Source organism: Lepidochelys olivacea, assembly GCF_965140295.1.
Source record: "Lepidochelys olivacea isolate rLepOli2 genome assembly, chromosome: 7".
Classification (NCBI taxonomy): Eukaryota; Metazoa; Chordata; order Testudines; family Cheloniidae; genus Lepidochelys; species Lepidochelys olivacea.
In genome coordinates, this window is record NC_140417.1 from 38,707,483 (window position 1) to 38,727,078 (window position 19,596).

General features: G+C 42.1%; 1 protein-coding gene and 1 long non-coding RNA gene across 3 annotated transcripts in view; one reads left to right on the top strand and one right to left on the bottom strand.

Annotated features, from left to right (window-relative positions):
* Positions 1 to 15,964: 15,964 nt before the first annotated feature.
* LOC311523922 lies at positions 15,965 to 17,332 on the bottom strand. The gene is made up of 2 exons (XR_014712453.1): positions 17,206 to 17,332; positions 15,965 to 16,841 (listed from the first exon to the last, which is right to left on the bottom strand). It is a non-coding gene; the product is annotated as an uncharacterized lncRNA (long non-coding RNA).
* TAMM41 (TAM41 mitochondrial translocator assembly and maintenance homolog) overlaps positions 16,835 to 19,596 on the top strand; it is a 39,595-nt gene continuing 36,833 nt past the window's right edge. The window contains exons 1-2 of one of the 2 annotated variants that reach the window (XM_084634469.1): positions 16,835 to 17,573; positions 18,992 to 19,171. In XM_084634469.1, the coding sequence (XP_084490595.1) occupies positions 17,436 to 17,573; positions 18,992 to 19,171 (318 nt within the window). In that variant the 5' untranslated portion in view covers positions 16,835 to 17,435. Of the gene's footprint in view, positions 17,574 to 18,336; positions 18,472 to 18,991; positions 19,172 to 19,596 lie in introns of those variants that run through there. The other variant, XM_084634470.1, reaches the window with a different exon arrangement.

The window sequence follows — 19,596 nt, forward strand, 5'->3', positions numbered from 1 at the left end:
GAGAGCCACTGTCCTAGACAAACCAACTCCTATTCTAACTAATTCCTATCCATCCTTACTATTTTCATACAATAAAATGCCATTATGCTTCATAAAACATTGATGAATTTTTTTCAAAATGTTTTCATTTTAAAAGGTTCCACCAGATAATTGAAGTCTAGAACAACTCAAAGCTGAGGCCTGCATTTATAAAATTAAATGTCCTTTGTACATTACTGGGAGATTCCAAAGTCCAGACATGGCTCTATGTCATATTAGGTGACAATTAACTTGACTAATAGTGATAAACAGCATACTATAGAAAAATGGTCCTGATAGCAATACTAAACCAACACAAGATCAAATAAAAGCAGCTTTTATCCTTAAACTAAGAAAACTTGATCCAGAGTTCTCCCTCATCTAACAGAGTCCCCAGTCATCTCTGATATTAACTGAAAAAGTTTGCTCCTTACATATGATCAAGTCTTCAAAAAAACCAATACCCCAATTAAGTCATCTCTGCTGCATAGATGACTGCAGCTGTTTGTGTGATCTATATGAAGCAGAGAATCATCAGCCAATTGCACTAGACTGAATAACCCAAGGATAAATCTGCTGTGAAGTGAACACAATTTTCTATGAGTATTTTGGTGATGCCATGGTCACAGACTCTGAGGCAATTATAGCTGACTGCAGGAGACCAGAATAGCTTTTTTTAGCTCAAGGTAACACTTTTCATTCATGACATTCACAAAATGTATTGAGTATTCAGAGCTGGCTAGCTCATCAAATATATTCCAGTTTAAGGTTCCAATTAAATCTACTTAATTGTTTCAGACCAATCAATAACAGCAAATCTGAAATGTGTAAATTTTTCTAATATTTATATAAAGCAGTTTCCCCACCCCACACTGCAGTCTCAGATATTGTTTTCTTACTGACCCATGTGGGGGCATGGATCAGTATTCCTGTTCCGCTCCCCATCAGTATCTGGCCTGTGCCAGGGAAGCTAATGATCTAAGCAGTGGACCAAATTCAGTAATGAATTCTGATCACATGCCACATGAACCACGTTGCATATATGCTAAGAAGAAGACTGACCCAGGTTAATTACATATAATTAAAGATGAATTTTTAGCAAGTCAACAAGAAGGCTTGCAGTGATTTGGCAAAATGTGCTCATTAACTGGTCGCTGGCAGTAATTTTGCACTCTTGTCCTTTATAGGAGAACAGACACCAGCTCAATTGTCTGATGTATTTTCCATTCGCCTGATTAAATAACTGAGATATAACCAAAAGAAGGGGTCCACTGCAGAAATTCTAGATTAAAATTTGCTGCTGTGCAAAGAATTTAAAGCCTTTGAAGAATCAAATTTTGAATTATAGAGAAAATGTATACACTGATCAGATGACCAGCAAATAGGAGTTGTAGGCATTAAGGTATACAGACTTGGTCAAATTAATACAATTTAAAGCAACTTAAAGCAGCCAAGAAATAGAACATTAGCCCTATACAATACTCATCTGATCCAGATGCAATAGGCCTAATATATGAATGAAACACGCCTCGCTACATACTCTAAATATCCTCTGAAAACATCCAAAGTCATGTGAAGCATTAAAGACAGACATATTCATTTTTAAAATATTTTGGACACTTACAAAGTATGACTTTTCAAAGGTGTCATATGACACGTATTTTGGGGATTTATGACATCATGGCTGTAGATGCTATGGGGCAGAAGCACCTGATGTAAATTGCCTCCAATTGCAGAGGTTCTGCTCTTGACAGAGAGAGAATTCCATCAACTATACCTCACATTATAAGATCAGGATTTTTTTAATTTACATTTTATTTATAAGATCAGAAAATTAACTAGCTGGTGTTGTATCTAAGTCAGTGGAAGCTGTCAGTCCCACTGACACCAGCCATATGACACACACATCCACCTTTCCCAAAGAGAGAGCCTCATTCACTACAGCTGGTTATCTTAGCTATTTGTAGGATCTTTGTCTCATTTGCTCTAGAAGTTGGATGGTGTAGTGAACAAAGCATGGGATTGCAGGAAGAGAAAGAATATTAACATGGTTAAGAGAGGTGAGTGCCACAAGAGATTTCATTTCTCTCTGTCAGTCTTCCTTTGTGAAGCTAAACAAGTCACTTACACCAAAATTTTGGCAGGTGGTCACTACTGTCTGTTCCTCATTTTCTGAGTGTCCCGCTTGAGACACCTACATCCTGATTTGCCAGATTGTTGAGTACTACAACTGCAACTGAAGTCAACAGGGGCTGTGGATGCTCAGCACTTCTGCCAATAAGGTAGTGTGGTCTGGGGCTGTAAGCATGTAGCTAGGAGTCAGGAGGTCCTGCACTCTAATCCTAGCCCTTGCACTGACCCTCACTATATGGTTACTCCCCGCCCCCACCTGGTTTTTAAATGTTATAAAGAATCCTTTAAAGTTTACATGTTGTTACCATCAATTACAGTGGTCAACATTAAAAATTGATTTGCTATGTGTCCTCCAATTCCAGGCCACAAATTCACTGATGCCACATCAGGAAACAGCCATTTAAGCACTATTTTCTAACAAAATTCCCTTGCTGAGAACACAATGGTATATGAGACTACCTTACAGCTTCCCCTTATAATTAAAGTAGGAAGTGTTTTTGATAGCAGCTGACCACTGTTTGTAGTGGCTTCTACTGGGCATAGGAATAATAGTGTGGTTTAGAATAGTAAATATTTTAAATATTCCATCTGTTGCACTAGGATGTGTGAAGGCTCCCCAAAGGCTGTAGTTGTCATAGTAAGGTTAAAGGGAGAGATAATACAAATACTGTTCAATGGTACCAATCATTGCAACGGGATTGTAACAACTAAACTCTTGTATGTGCCCTTATGCATCCAATGAAGGGAAGTTAGTTTGAAATGTCAAATTGCAGTTGATTTTTCAAACTGTCACCTGCTATTTATTCTGCATAAGGATCCTTTTCATTCTCATTTATTTTTCTGTGCAGTGAATTTCAATCCTGGTTTAGATATACACAAAGATTCAGCTTGAAGGAGTTAAGGTAACTGGGGTCATAAATAATTAATGTGAGATACTGGAGCTGTCTTGTTTATGAACAGATCTAAAAATCTGTTCAATAAATGGCTAAAAGGTGCCACACATCAGATTGGTTTTTAAGTGTTCCATAACTGAGTGAGTTTTCCTAAATTGTCCAAATAAGAGCCACAAGACAGTCACTGATGCAGAGCAATCTGGCTCACTGATTGCTTCTGCTCAGCTTACAAAATGTGTGTTTAGTATGTCCAAATGTAAAGTCAACAAAGGAACATACTTACAGAATGAGGGACTCTGTCCTGGGAAGCAGTGACTAACATGGCTGCTACTCTGAAACCTGTCTAAAAAACTGGGGGTCAGAGTGGATAATCAGCTGAACATGAGCTTCCAGTGTGATGCTGTGGCCAAAGGGCTAATGCAATCCTTGGATGTATTAACAAAAGAATATCTGGTAAAGTAGAGCAGTTATACTACCTCTGTATTTGGCACTGGCATGACTGCTTCCACAATACTGTATTCAGTTCTGGTGTCAACAATTCAAGAAGGATGTTGAAAAATTGGAGAGGGTTCAAAGAATGATTAAAGGATTGGAAAACATGCCTTATAGTGACAGACTCAAGTGGCTCAATCTATTTAGCTTAAGAGAAATTCAAGGAGTGACTTGATCAGTCTCTAAGTACCTATATGGGAAACAGAAATTTCATTAAAGGACTCTTCAGTCTAGCAGACAAAGGTCTAACAAGATCCAGTGGCTGGAAGTTGAAGCTAGACAAATTCAGATTGGAAATAAGGTGCAAATTTTTAAACAGTGAGGGTAATTAACCATTGGAACAATTTACCAAGGGTTGTGGTGGACTCTCCATCACCGGTAATTTTTAAAGTAAGACTGGATGTTTTTCTGAAAGATATGCTCCAGTTTAAACTAATTCAGGAAAGTTCTATGGCCTGTGTTATGCGGGGGGTCTCACTAGAATTATCAGAGTGGTCCCTTCTGACCTTGTAATATATGAATGTATTAAAAAAGACCATTGTATTCATGAACCACTGTGGAGCTGTAAAGCTAGTAAAATCAAAGCAGTGGGAATCGCTAGACTGAATTTCTGTAATAAGGTCTGAATTTTAAACTAAACTACATTCAATATTTGACCACTTAAAAATGTATTTCAATATAGCAATAAACCCTGCCAGGGTGGGCATTAGTTGGTTACTGATGTGCATCTTATATACTTTCTGAGGCAAGGGGATTAAAGGGTGAATGTAATTAGCCACCCATAGAATGCACTCTTAGTCTAACACCTTGGCATTACTTATTGCTATTAGACTAGGGCTCTTTTTACCTCTAATTTTTAATAAGCCTTTTATAAAAAGCATGCCGCATTTTCTTCTAGTAGTTCTCACTAAATAGATCAAAAATGTAAGGGAAGCCAATAAACACACTTATAAGTAATGTCTCTGAAAGCCTTATTCCTTTTGCAATTCCTCATTGCTTCCAAAATCTTCTCCAGGAGATTTTTCTCCATTCATTCTCTGAGATATCCACATGAAGTGTGAACACTGGCACTAGCCAGTCATTCAAAGTTCAGTACCACTCAGGGCTGGGGTCAGTACCCCATCATTCTGTTATCTTCTCACATTCCCAAGCAACAAGTAGGAGCCACATACCATAGCTTATCCTTTCATTCCTTCCTTCCTATTTTGTTGGCAGGAGATATTTTAGATGACCACTCGTGTCATTTAATAACATATGAGGGGATACCATGACTTGTTGCTTGAAGTTTCCACGGGGGAAACAAATGCTGGCATTCAGGTAAAAAATTGTATTTGGCCTCTTCTGTAACACTTTATCATATGTAAAAGTTGTACCAGGATTAAACAGCTGCCTGGGAAGTTCTTAAACTTCCTTTTTAAATAGGTGGTAACTGAACTGTCATAGTGACTCAGCAGCATCCCCACAATTTCTCTAAGAAATCAACATTCCACTGAACATTTTAGATTTGAAAAATGGCCCATTTTCAGTGCTATGTTTCAACACAGAAGTTTTATTTTGACAGAATAGTGCTTTCTTAAAGGGCAGATGTTTTCGGTGCAAAAAAATGTACAATATTGGCTCCCAAGATCGAAAGCCAAGCAAGGTCTGCAGTTAATGCACAGCTTTAGGAAACAGCTGATTGTAACTGAAGGTCTTGCATGTATAAGCAAAGTTCAGAGGGAGGCATGGTATTGCATCCTTTCTCTAAAAGCCCCTATGAAGGACATCAGTGTACCACACTGTCCAACAAAACTGACATTACTATATGATCATTTTGTGGCAGCTCGGTATCATGCAAACTGTACACCTTCACCCAAGACTACAGCTGGTATCATTCTTGCTAGTCAAGGGAATATTGATGCAATTCTGGTTACATAACTACTCTTCACCATTATTTTCAAACTCTTGCTGCTTTATAAGCCAAACAGCTCCAGGGAAATTTCCTCCTGGGCACAAATGTTATTATAATCCGCATGCCTGGGAAGGGGTGGGAAAAAAAGGCTATGTATTTAGAGCTGTTTTAAAGGTATTGCCACTGGCTCAGCCCACAAGTGCAGATGAGTCATATAAACATGCATAATCTTCTGACTATGCCTGTTATATGGGGCTGTCACAGTGGTACGAGATCCTCACTAACACTAATGAAGTTGTCCTCACAACTTCCATGACAGGTATTCTCTGTTTGATGGAGCTGAGGCAGAGTTCAGTGATTTACCCAAGGTAACAAAAAATCTGTGACAGAGCCAGGAATATAATCCTGATCTCTTGAATCTCAGGACAGTGTTTCAAGCAGACCACTCTTCCTTTCCCTTTTTCTGAATAAGAGATAGATGAGACCTATTGGTTTAACAAGGAAAACACCCAAAATGTCAGAACTAAACATTTTACTCTTTATATAGACTTAATTTATTCTCTCTGGATATACCTGGAAGTCCCTCTAAGGGATATTGTGTTATTCTGGGTCAAGCTTGATACTTGTATAATACTGTATTGCTCTTGAATTTTAGTCGGTTGCCTACTTCTTTGTACTCTCACCCTTCTAAGTATTATAATGTGTTGTGTGTATAATAGTGTGTATTTGTAAACCTCTGAAGTCAGAACTGCTCAGCTTTGTGTCATAGGTCCTATATTGCTTACAAATCCTCCTTTAGTTTGTGCTTTTTGGGGCACAAGGATCTTTGTTTTGTCACTACTGTGCCAAATGGCTTTGGTGTGCAATAGTGAAAACCATGATGTCCTAGACAATCATGAATTTCTTAATGTAACACTTAGTAAAGTTAATGAGTATAAGCAGAGGATTATAAGTGTAAAAAAGTAATTTAGTACTGATTGTTAATATAGCAGCAATGTTTCTGCCCCATAGAGACCTACCTACATTTACTACTAAAAACTATTTGCTAAGGAGGGATCTAAATTTTCTTCATCCACATAGAATCCATTTTGAACTATGCCTGGGGCTGAGTGGGGGTTGAGACCCCCAGGGAAAGGAAGCCGGCGCCTGTCTGTTGGTGAGAAAAACAAGCTTTTGCGCCACACAAAGCTCTTCTTCAGGTTTACCCATCCCATTCTAGTAGCATTTTAAGTGCTGCTTGCTCCCTCAGCTAAATGGATAACACCAGACCCAACAGTGTCTTCATGCCCCAAAATTTTATATTGTGCTGTTTACAGACCTTCAGTCCATGAAAACATTTCTAGCCAAGCCACTTCAAGATAGGGTACCTACAAAATTCAGAGAAAAGTGACAATGCTCCCACACCCACCACACATACCACTAATACATGTGGGCAGACTTCCAGTGATCAGAAATGAGCAAGGAAGGGATAGCGCAAAAGGTATGTGATTTAGAAAATTTCTATTCAAGTCACAGACACTAGAACCCAGGTCCTTTATCCTCCTTAACTGCAGGCAGAGATATCTGTTATCAGGCAATATTAGGTACCATAACCTCTGTGTGGGAGTCACTAGAGGATATCATTGTGGGTGCATACATACACACATGCGCACACATAGAATCATAGAATATTAGGGTTGGAAGAGACCTCAGAAGGCATCTAGTTCAACCCCCTGCTCAAAGCAGGACCAACACCAACTAAATCATCCCAGCCAAGGCTTTGTCAAATCAGGCCTCAAAAACCTCTAAGGATAGAGATTCCACCACCTCCCTAGGTAACCCATTCCAGTGCTTCACCACCCTTCTAGTAAAATAGTGTTTTCTAATATCCAGCCTAGACCTCTCCACACACACAGTACAGAATCCCTTCCTGACTAGCATAATCAGGCAGACAGAACTTGGGGTAGAGGGAGAGCTACAATCTTTCTACAACTTTAAAAAAAATTATCTTGGCTCCTGGAAACTAATTCTGTTGTTGCCTGGTAACCCTTAATAACAGCAAGAGAGAGAGGAAGTAATTGTGTTGACTGAGGTGGTGAAGTCTGTGTCATCCTCTGTGTTGGGGCTGGAGGAGCCTCTTGGAAGTTTCCAGGAACTTCCTGTGAGAATTCCACCTAAATAATTTCCTTACCCCAGTTGGAGAGTCACTCCCTCTCTGGGTACTGCTAAACCTCCCCTGAAAGATGATGCTTATAAGTATGATTCAGAAGAACCTTTTGTTGGCTATGGAATGGACCAAATTGCATCAAAAGCAGATATTTCTCTGTGGAAGATACCCCCAAACCGCTGAACAGGATTTTCACATCTCCTCCCTCTTCAAATGATATGTTTAATTATCAGTATCTTCAGTTACCAATGTCTACAGCATCGTTCTCAAGAACAAAATATAAATGTTTACAGCAAGAGGTATTAATAGAATTGTTTACCAAGTGATGTTACCTCATACTTTGGTTATAAAAAGGAGATTTGCTTAAACGGAAAGAGATTCCCCAGTTCCTTATCTCTTCAAGCCATAGGAACCCTAGGTACATAAGCTTTAACAGAAGCTGAGAGGAGGTGGGGGATGGTTTCTTGTCCAAGTCCCATATTAAAATATTGGTGGCACATGCCTGGTCACTCTTCATGACTTATCCTGTTGAGATTTTACAAAAGGAATAAGAGAGAGGGCAAACCAGTAGGAAACATAATAGGTACTTACAGTGAGTAGAGGAAAAGGAGAAAGGTGCAGCCTGTAGCAGTCAAATACAAATTGTGCATTTTAGAGCTGCAGCTGCTTGTCTCTCCCAGATTTAAAAGGCCAGCGGTCAGAGGAGGGAAGAACTCCTATGAAAGGGTGAAGATGCAGGTCTGTGGTAATCAGGGGAAAGAGTTGCAATTTATTCCTGAGGGGGGAAAAATAAAAGAGTAGGAATACTTTTACTACTGGTTGATTCGTAACCCAACCATTTAAAATACAAAAAGAAAAGAAGTGAGCTGTAGCTCACGAAAGCTCATGCTCAAGTAAATTGGTTAGTCTCTAAGGTGCCACAAGTACTCCTTTTCTTTTTGCGAATACAGACTAACACGGCTGTTACTCTGAAACCTGTCATTTAAAATACATTTACTCAATATACAACAGCCATAAATAGAACTAAGGCAAAGTAACATCAACAGAGCCTAGTCTCCCACCCCTACCCCTGCTTGTGCCACCAAGATTTCAGAATACCTCTTGCATATATATCTGCAGTTATTTTATTATAACGAAGTGCCTATAACGAGTTTAATCATCCATAGATCCATTATTTTTATGAACAGCCAAATTCAGCAAAGATGCAACAGGATGAAGGAAGCTGTACCTGCATACACTAGTGCTGAATTTGGCTCTTGCACATTCAGAGGCAGCAATCTCCTCAGGCCAATATATTATTATTATTAGAACATTAGCATTTTCTTATCTATTAGTGCAAGAAAAGTCAATGGCCAACCAATTATTTAATTTTAATTTTGTACTGATGGAAGTCATGTAATACAGCAGTGGCATTCTAAAGTTCAAAACTGCTCATGAATCTTCTATTGTGACCAACCCCTCTATTTGAGGACATAACCAAATAGAGCACACAGATGTCTGTTCTTTTAAAAGTGTTTATTTTTAACTGGATGGTCATGTGTTCTTGTGACCAACACTTAATTAACTATGATAAAGTATAAAATGCTTTTTTCACCCACATGAAAAGATTTAACATGTGTTAATGAACACCAGTTGTTCTGGTATTGCTATTAGCATGGCAGAGAGTAGTATAACTAATAATAGAGGACACCTAGTGGTGTTTGGTTGTAGTTATATATGTTTACATAGAAAATAGGCCAAATTCACCATTTAATGTGTCTCCACAGACTTCAATGAAGTTACAACAAGTATTAATTTGGCTCATTGTGTTACCCTACAAACTTTCTTCTTAAGTGATTTCCAAAGGATTATTGGATGGTCTGTAGTTATGATCCATATTAAGTAAAGTAAAAATTGTTGAAAAAAATCAAGTTTGATTTCTGCCCCCACCAAGACACATGCTAAGTACTGTGTAGTAGGGATATTTTGATTGCATTGCAGTTATAGGGCCAAATTCACCACTGACATCAACCACTGCAGCTCCATTGATGTCAATGGAATATTTCTATCTGTTTAGGAAGCCAATAGTAAAGTTAATTATTATAAGCTTATGTAGTGAAGAGGCGTGGCCACTCTCAGAGATTGACAGTGAGGGGTGGCCAGCCGCTCCCTGGTGGGCGGAACCAGGAAGGCCACACTCTCCATGCTGGGAGCAGAGGGGCGGGACAGGAACAGGAAGTATAAAAGACAGGCCCTGTAGCATAGTTGTGAGGCAGTTGCTAAAGGAGATGGATGTGTCTTCTTTGCTGTGGATGCAGAAGCCTTCTGTTGCCCTGAGGAGGGCCCCAAGCTACCTGTACGGCCAGACCTGCCAGATGCTGAGGAGTTGCTGGGACTGCCGCTCGCAGTATACCCAAGAGGGAGAATAGGAAGTAGCCCAGGGGAACCAGACTACCATCTGGCAGTGGTGCCACCAGAAATACAATCAGCGTGTTGCAGGTGGATTCCCTGCTGACCCAATGGGAGATGACTCTGCCGCTGCTAGGGCTCTGGGCTGGGACACAGTGGAGTTAGGAGGGTCTGCATCTCCCCTGCTACCTCTCTCCTGGAGTAGCAGTACTCTTCCCCCACCTCCCCCGTTAGGTCAGAAGACCTGTGCTTGTTGGGTGCTCCCCCTTTGCTGGGGTCCCCTAGACTGTGTTTGGTGCCCTGCCCTGCCCCAGGGTCTGGGCCCCTGAACTGTTCACTGCTCTACCCTGCCTGAGGGTTGGAGCTCTAGCCTGCTTGGTGCCCTGCCCTGATCCAGGGCTTGGGTCCCTGAACTGTTCACTGTTCTACCCTGCCTGACTGTTTGAGCCCTAGAGACAGCTAATTTCCCCCTGTACAGATTCCCATTCTAGGTGCGTGACAGTGAAGAGGCATGGCCACCCTCAGAGATTGACAGTGAGGGACAACTCAAGCCTACAGTTTATAAACATGATTAGTATAGGAAACTCATAAAATAAAGGAAAAGTTGGGGTTGACCAGTTTAGATTACTCAAACTCCTTCAAAGCAAGCTTGTAGCTATGAAACAAACTACTGACTGAGGATTATTATGCTCTTATATAGCATTTAAATATAAGTAAATGTCATTTATAAATAAGCAATTTTATACTCCAACATATTTGCACTAGTTTTCCACAAACTGTAGTTAAAAGGTGTGTCAATTATGTAGAAGATTGTTTAGCATGATGCCAAAGTCAGACCTAGAATGAATTAGAGAGAGAGAGAGTGACTGGCAATGGAGAGATAAAATACATAACCTAAACTTGCCTGAGAAAAACTTTTCCAGTGAAGTGGGAGCTATTCAAGCTGTTATTTGAAGTACATATATTTAGTTCCCAGTGGCACAATTGAAAAACCCAGCTGCATCTAAGCTGATTTTTATTCCATGTGGTAGGGCATGACATAGTGTAGTAGATATTTAGCATCCATTTGATTGAAAAGAAAAAGATACATTTTCTGAATAATTTTTATAAGATTATGCAATCAAACAAAAAGCCACCCTGTATCTTTCTCTATATTTGCCTCTAACACAGGGAATCAAGCACAGCCAGGCTTCTGGTACAAACAGACTTTCAAAGCAAGTACTTTTGGGAAATTGCACAATTTCTTAGCTCATAATAGAGCAGTCAGCAAAGCAAAAAGTGACAAGTGAGACTTAAACTAGGCAGGTCTGAGACTGCAAAGTGCAGCTGATGTTGGCAGAAAGAATGAGATAGCTTTAGATTCAAATGCTGAATAATTCTGCACTCACATCAACACATGAGACATTGTCATTTACAAAATTAAGCATGCCATTAGAAACATGGAAGTCACTACTAGGTGTAACACAGGCTCCTCACACTGAAATCAGCAATGCATACGATCCCATCATGAAAACAGAATTCTAGGCCACAGTAGTGAGAGAGCTGAAGACTCACCCATCAAATTACATGAACGTCTCCAACCCATTTAGGAGCCTTACATAAATCCCCAGCATATTAGTTTATGCATCTGGGAAGGCAGGAGGGGCAGTATTTTGTCTCATCCACTATCACCCTCTGCCATTGCCTCAGTTTCCTCACTTCCACAGCCAAATAAACCACCACAACTGGTGCTTTTGAATCACTCTCTCTTTCTGTTTAATAGAATATAATAGTTTATTTCAAAGCAAGAAACATGTTGTCCAAATCATGGGAACAACCAGGGGTACAAGAATGGCTCTCCAATATACCAACCTCTTCATGGGCTCCCTTGAGGAATAATTTCTGGAAACATGTACCACAAATCCCATGATATACCTGATATATATCAAAGGTATTTTCATCTTCTGGACAGAAGACCTAAACTCACTCTCAGATTTCCACCATAACTTCAACAACCACCACCCATCCATCAAAGTCTGTCTAGAACACTCCCACACCTGTATCAACTTCCTGGACACCATAGTCCACTTCAGCAATGGAACCCGACTGACAACTATATACAAGAAACTCATGGATCACCACACTTATCTCCACAGATCCAGTAATCACTCTAGATACACCAAGAAATTCCCAGCCAGGCACTCGGATACCACAGAATATGCTCTGAGGAGAAAGTCTGGGATACACATTTTACCACAATTAAAACCGCCTTCACCAAAGGACAGTCCATCAGAAAACTAGATCGCATCAAAGAACAAGCTACCCAAAGAGAACCTACTTCAACACAGAAAAAGAACCCCACTGAGAAAATCCCTAGTTGTCACCTACAATTCCACTGGAACCCACATGGAGGATTATCAAACAATTACAACCAGTACTTGATGGGAACCCCACCCTGAAAGAAATATTTCCGGAATCCTCTCTTCTGGCCTTCAAACAACGCCCCAGTCTCACCAAGCTCATCATCAGAAGCAAACTACCCACAGTCGACGCCACACCAGCTCAAAGCAGCACCAGACCTGGCCGAAACAACAAATGCAAAACCTAGACATCTTTCCACTGCTACTACGATGAACAAACACCCCCCACAACACGCGTTTCAGGATCCCTGTGTCCTACACATGCCTATCACAACCTGTGATGTATCTCATCCAGTGAATCAAATACCCCAACAAGAACTATGTGGGTGAAACTAGACAATCACTGTGTTCTTGAATGAACTCACACAGAAAAAGGATAAAAGACAAAAACACCCTATCACCCATGGACAAACACTTTACAAAGCAATTACTCTATATCTGACCTATCAGTTCTTATCCTCAAAGGAAACCTAAACAACACCTTCAAAAATGAGCTTGGGAGCTTAAATTCATAACTCTGTTAGACACCAAAAATCATGGTCTCCACAGAGACAGTGGTTTAATGGCTCATTACAACAATTCATAACTTACTAACCGTCCTTTGTCTTATGACAGCAGAGGTGTTAATAGCCTACTACACTTTATGTGGTCTCTTGCAAAATGTGTTAACCCCTTATGCTTAACAATCCATTCCACCTTACATTAAAAGTAACACTATGGTTACTTTTCCCAGACCAGAAAGAGAGCTCTGTGAATCTCAAAGACTTGTCTCTTCCGACAACAGAATAAAAGACATTACCAATAAAATATATTACTTCACACACCTTATCTATTTCAAAGCTAGAAATTATGTTCTTCTACATGATCACCAATTCACTGCATCCTCATTAGCTCAGCAGTCCCATGACACCCCTTCTTAAGAGTTTTGTTTATGTCCCTCGCTTCAGGTAACTCCAGCCAGGTCTTCTCCCTAGCTGGTAAGGAAAGCATCTTCCCCAGTCCTTCCTAAACCTAGGTTGACTCCAGATCCCCTGCAGGGCCCCCCGAGCATCATACTTATACCACTCTCTGGCCACCCAGTTCTTAAGTCAGCGCAGAAATAAGGGTGGCAATACTGCAACCCCCCTAAAATAAGCTTGTGACTCCCCTGTGACTTCGTTTTGAGTCAGGACCCTCAATTTGAGAAACGTCTCCCCCATGAAATCTGTATAGTATAGAGTAAAAGCACACAAAAGATCAGATTTCATGGTCCGTGACACGTTTTTCATGGCCGTGAATTTGGTAAGACCTTACTCATGTGTTTTAGGCCCTGATTCTGCTCTCTAATTAATGGCATATCTCTCAATACCTTAAATGGAAGCAGGATTAAAACCCATTGTTTATAAACTCAAGTGGAGGCTATTTTTATTTATGTCCTGTATAGCACTGAGTACATCATGAGTGCTTAACAAATAATACATGGGAAATTTTTAGTGAGTAAAAAGATTACGTCCACAGGGTCTGATTCACAGCCCATTAAATAAATGGAAAGACTTTAATGGGCGTTGGATCAGCCTGTTTGTTGACATGGTCTGTGTGGCCAGAGTTTCACATGAAATGTGGACTAATTAATCACACAGCATTTTGTACATCTAACATTGCAGATTAATGTAATTGCATAGGCCCTGACTTCACCGTGTATATCAGAAATGTATTTACTGCAATAAAGTATAAAGGCCTTGATCCTGCAAATACTTATGCATACGTTTACCTTTTAAACATGCATATGGTCCCTTTGAAATCAATGAGACTTAATCTCTTGTTTCCAGTTAAGTGCAAGATGAGGCTTCCGTGATCAGATGTCATATGTCATAGTTTTCTCAATAGTCCCAATTACAATATGTAAAGAGAATATTCTGATAGACAGAAAAGATAAAATTAAAAGTTAAAAAGTCAGAAACGGGAAAGCATAACATTGACAAAAAACAAATTAGGTCACAATCCTGCAAGTACTTAAGCATGTGCTTAATTTTACACATGGGAATAGTTGTTCAGAATTCAAATTGGTGTTTGCGGGATCAGGGCCTTAATAATTAAAACTAAGAAAGGTTCAGTAAAAGATGATATCACCTAAGAAAGTGTGAGACAAAACAACTGAGTGAAGGAAAGTGAAGTGACAATTACACTTTTTTCTTTTCAATATGGGAAAAGGAATAGGACTGCCAAAGTTCTTGAGAAGCCTCTAAAAGCAAACAAGATGTACTATGAAAACAGGAGAGAAGGAAAGAGACTGAAGAAGAAAAGAGAGAGAAGAAACCACAGAAAAAGATGAAACTAAAGCTGAATAAGTGACATAAGGAAAAAATGAATGCTCTGTGGACTGAAAAATTAGAAATGTTGTAAACTAACTGATCACGTCCATAGGGAACTTGTAGGTAATTACAAGGGTTTGTATCTCTGTCTGGAGGATTTTGCATTGGCCACTGAAACGGGATTCTGCAAGGGAGTGTCATTTAGTCTGCTTTGATCTGGTGGGGTGAGAAATATTGAACCAGGGATACCTTTCAGAGCTTACTGGGAGTGGGATGCTGGACCTATGGGTGGGAAGATATTGACCCACAAGCCTTCTTTATCAGTTCTGGTCCTGTGGCTGGTGGAGAGGAAGCAGCTGTGGACCAGACTCATGTGGACTCATCTGGCATTAACACTGCTGTCTTTCGCTTGCCTAGAGCAGACATAGGGAGCACGCACCAGCCTTGACCAGGGGCGGCAGGTTTGTATAATTTTTGGTGGTGTCCAGAATGGGTCCAAGTCCTGCCTCCCCACCACACACACCTGCCTAAGGCTCTGGGGGGGAGTTTGGGTGTGGGAGCGGTGCGGCCATTGGGAGGGAGTTTGGGTGCTGGCTCAGGGCTGGGGCAGGGGTTGGGGTGTAGGAGAGGGTGCAGGGTGCAGGCTCTGCAAGGGAGTTTGGAATGCGGGAGGGGTGAGGTATGTGGGCTCTGGGCTGGGGCAGAGGGTTGGGCTGCAGGAGAGGGTGAGGGGTGCAGTGCTTACCTTGGGTGGCTCCCAGAAGCGACCCGCACCCCCTCTGGCAGCGGCTCCTAGGCAGGGGGACTGGGACATCTCCACGCACTGCTGCCTGCAGGCACCGTCCCCACAGCTCCCATTGGCCGAAGTTCCCGGCCAATGAGAGCTGGAGAGTCAGTGCTCAGGGCAGGAGCACCGAGCGGAGACTACCACCCTGGGGCTGCAGGGATGTGCCGGTCACTTCCAGGAGTGATGCGGAACGAGGGCAGGCAGGAAGCCGACTTAGCCCTGCTGTGCTGCTGGTGATGGCGGCTGGGGGCCCCAGGGTCCTTTTACATCACCCAGGGGTGGCAGGCCAGGGCAGGAGACACTCCAGGGGAGGCATGCAGGGGCAGGGGAGAGACCAGGCCCCGAACATTGGTGGAGCTGGGCCCCTGTGCCCGGAATATTCCTGGAGCACGGGCACCACATGCTCATATAACTCACCACCCTGCCTTTGGACCACTTGGATGGGATGGGACACTGGACCACGGTGATGGGTGATTATGCAATAAGAACTTGCACAGTATAAAAAATGAGGAGTACTTGTGGCACCTTACAGACGAACACATTTATTTGGGCATAAACTTTCATGGGCTAAAACCCACTTCATCAGATGCATGCAGTGGAAAATACAGTAGGAATATATATATATACACAGAGAACATGAAAAAAATGGGTGTTGCCATACCAACTGTAATGAGACTGATCAATTAAGGTGGGCTATTATCAGCGGGAGAAAAAAAAATTTTGTAGTGATAATCAGGATGGCCCATTTCCAACAGTTGACAAGCAGGTGTGAGTAACAGTAGGGGGGAAAATTAGCATGGGGAAATAGTTTTTACTTTGTGTAATGACCCATCCACTCCGAATCTTTATTCAAGCCTAATTTAATGGTGTCCAGTTTGCAAATTAATTCCAATTCAGCAGTCTCTCATTGGAGTCTGTTTTTGAAGTTTTTTTGTTGAAGAATTGCGACTTTTAGTTCTGAAATTGAGTGACCAGGGAGGTTGAAGTGTTCTCCGAGTGGTTTTTGAATGTTATAACTCTTGACATGTGTCCATTTATTCTCTTGCATAGAGATTGTCCAGTTTGGCCAATGTACATGGCAGAAGGGCATTGCTGGCACATGATGGCATATATCACATTGGTAGATGTGCAAATGAACGAACCTCTTGTGGTGTGGCTGATGTGATCAGGCCCTATGACGGTGTCCCTTGAATAGATATGTGGACAGAGTTGGCAACCGGCTTTGTTGCAAGGATAGGTTCCTGGGTTAGTGGTTCTGTTGTGTGGTTGCTGGTGAGTATTTGCTTCAGGCTCGGGGGCTGTCTGTAAGCAAGGACTGGCCTGTCTCCCAAGATCTGTGAGAGTGATGGGTCGTCCTTCAGGATAGGTTGTAGATCCTTGATGATGCGCTGGAGAGGTTTTAGCTGGGGGTTGAAGGTGACGGCTAGTGGTGTTCTGTTACTTTCTTTGCACAGCATAAAAACCAGTAGAAATCTGGAGTTAAGGAGCCCGGGGGTGGGTAAAGGGGAACCTCAGGAAATCTGGATGTGCAGGAGCCCTGGGTGTACGAAAGGTGTAGGGCCTGTGGGTGGGGAATTGGGAGTGCAGGGGCATGGGAACCGCAGAGGACGTGGATAGGGGGTGCGGCCGGGACCGGGATACTAGGTGTGCATGCGCAGGGGTCGGGGCGGGGAGTGCAGGGACTGCGAGTGGGCATTTGGCGGGCGCAGGGCCCCTCCGTTTGGGAGAGCAGGGACACTGGGTTATGGGCCGAAGGGGAAAACGCACCACAGCGGTCCGGGCGCCACCGGCTCCTGCGACCCAGGCCGTAGCTGGGGCGCTGTGGGCCTGGCTGGCCTCCCCAAGGGGCGCCGGCCCCTCTCGCTCCTTTGCGCCGTCGTCTCCTGTCAGCTGCTGGCGGCGAAGCCGGGACACGGGCCGGGCTCGCACCGCGCTCCGCCCAGCCGCCGCCGCCGCACGCAGGGCGCAGGCGCCAGTTGCTGCCGGGCCCCGCGCTCATGGCGCTGCCAGCGCTGCCCGGCTCGGGGGTGCAGTTCCGGAGGATCCTGGCTCACTTCCCCCAGGAGCTCAGCCTGGCTTTCGCCTATGGGTCCGGGGTCTTCCGGCAGGCGGGGACCGCCCCCAGCCAGAGCGTGGTAAGCGGGACTGTGCAGCTGGGGGCCGGGCAGAGCATTTCCCTGGTTACTGGTTATCACCCCCTCCCGCCCCGCCGTGCACTGGGGAGGGAGGGAGGCATTGCCCGGTTACGGGTTATCACCCCCCAGTGCACCGGGAGGGAGGGAGGGGAGGAGCATTCCCGGCCACGGGTTGTTATCACCTCCCCCCCAGTGCATTCTGGGGGACCAGGCAGGGGCATTGCCCTTAACAGATTAATATCCCTGGAATGCACCCAGAGAGGCAGTTCCCTTAGTCCTCTCTTTTTCCGAGCTGAAAGTGTGGAAAAAGTGAATCGAGAAGTGTTATTTACCCTTTCCCTACAATACAAAAATCAGGGGTCACACAATGAAATTAATAGGCCGCAGGTTTAATACAAACAAACGGAAGTACTTTTTTACATAGTGAGCAACTAACCTGTGGAACTCCTTGCCATGGGGATGTTGTGATGGCCAAAAGTATAACTCTGTTTTAAAAAAATAGATAAATTCATAGAAGATAAGACCTTCAGTGCGTTAGTGAACATGGTCAGGCACACAGTCCCATGCTCGGGGCGACCTTAAATCTCTGACTGCCAAAAGCTTTTATTTTCTTTTAAATTGGCCAAACTCCATGATTTTGTGCATGGGCATAGTTTGCCTTTTCACTGGGTTTTATTTTCCAAGCAAACTAAATCAAGTCTCCTTCTTCTTGCTCCTCCCCACAAGATGCAAAGGAAGAAAAATAAGAATTTTACATTTTTAATATTGTTCCCCACAAACATGAAGAAGGGAGGAAGAGCGAATAACTTGGAAGATTTAACAAGTCTGTTCAACTTTGTACCAACTCTGTTCGATCACTGATTCACTGAACAACTCAGACCGGTCCAGAAATGGCAAGGCATGTAGAGAGTCATTCCTCAAGAACTTTCAGCATATCTCAAAATGTTACATATAATAACTAGTTATATAATAACTAAAACTGTTCTTAACTAGCTAGTCTATGTTGTATTTAGGTAACAAGTCTCCTGGGTTTGGAGTTCCTTTCAAACTGTTATTTCATCACAAATCTTTTGTTGTCAGAAACAACTGATTGCAGGTAAAGTTTGAATTAAAAAAAAAAAAAAGTCTACTGAGAGTTGGGGTTTGTGTGTAATTTTCCAAGCATTGAGAACTCCAAAGGAAAAAAATTAGGTTAGATTCTCATGCAAAGATTTGTCTTATATAGAAATGTGTTGGACATGACTTAACTGATTTTTTTTTCTTTAAGCAAGTTATGGGTTGGTTATGTTCTGGCTGTGTGTTGCTGTCTGCTATTATCATCGCTGGGCATTATGTGAAGATCAGTAGAATCTTAGAGTGGATATAGCTTGTTTCCTAAACTATATGTAACAGTATCTTTTTTTCTATTTACCTTGTAGCACAATATGCTGGACTTCGTGTTTGCTGTGGATGATTCTGTCACTTGGCATATGATGAACCTGCTAAAGAATAGGAGTCATTATTCTTTCCTAAAACTTTTTGGGCCAAAGCAAATCAGTAATATACAGAGCTGTGGAGCAGGGATTTACTACAATACTTTAGTGCGATGTAATGGTAGGGTAAGTACAATAGGTTGTGACTAATTTCTATAGATCAAATGTTTACATTTAGAATATTGGAATGACTAGCCTAGGGTAGCCTCTGTTCAGGAAATAAAAATTGCAGTTTGCATTTATGTTACAGATACTAGCTGATCCTTGACTGATACTTAAGCACTTAAATAAAAGCTTCAGTTCTACATAGCATCTTTAATATTCAGTGTCTCAAGCTGTTTTACAGAGTAATGTGTTAAATCCTGGAAAGAAAACAGGAGACAACATTGTGCTCAATAAAAGCAACAATTAGACTCAGCAGTTAAAGTAAAGCACGTTCACAATAATAGCTGAACTTGTATTCTTTTTCTCAGCGATAATTCTAAACACATTACAGCCTTCAATGTGGGAAGGAGGCAAGTATTGTCACAATTTTACAAATGGGAAAACTG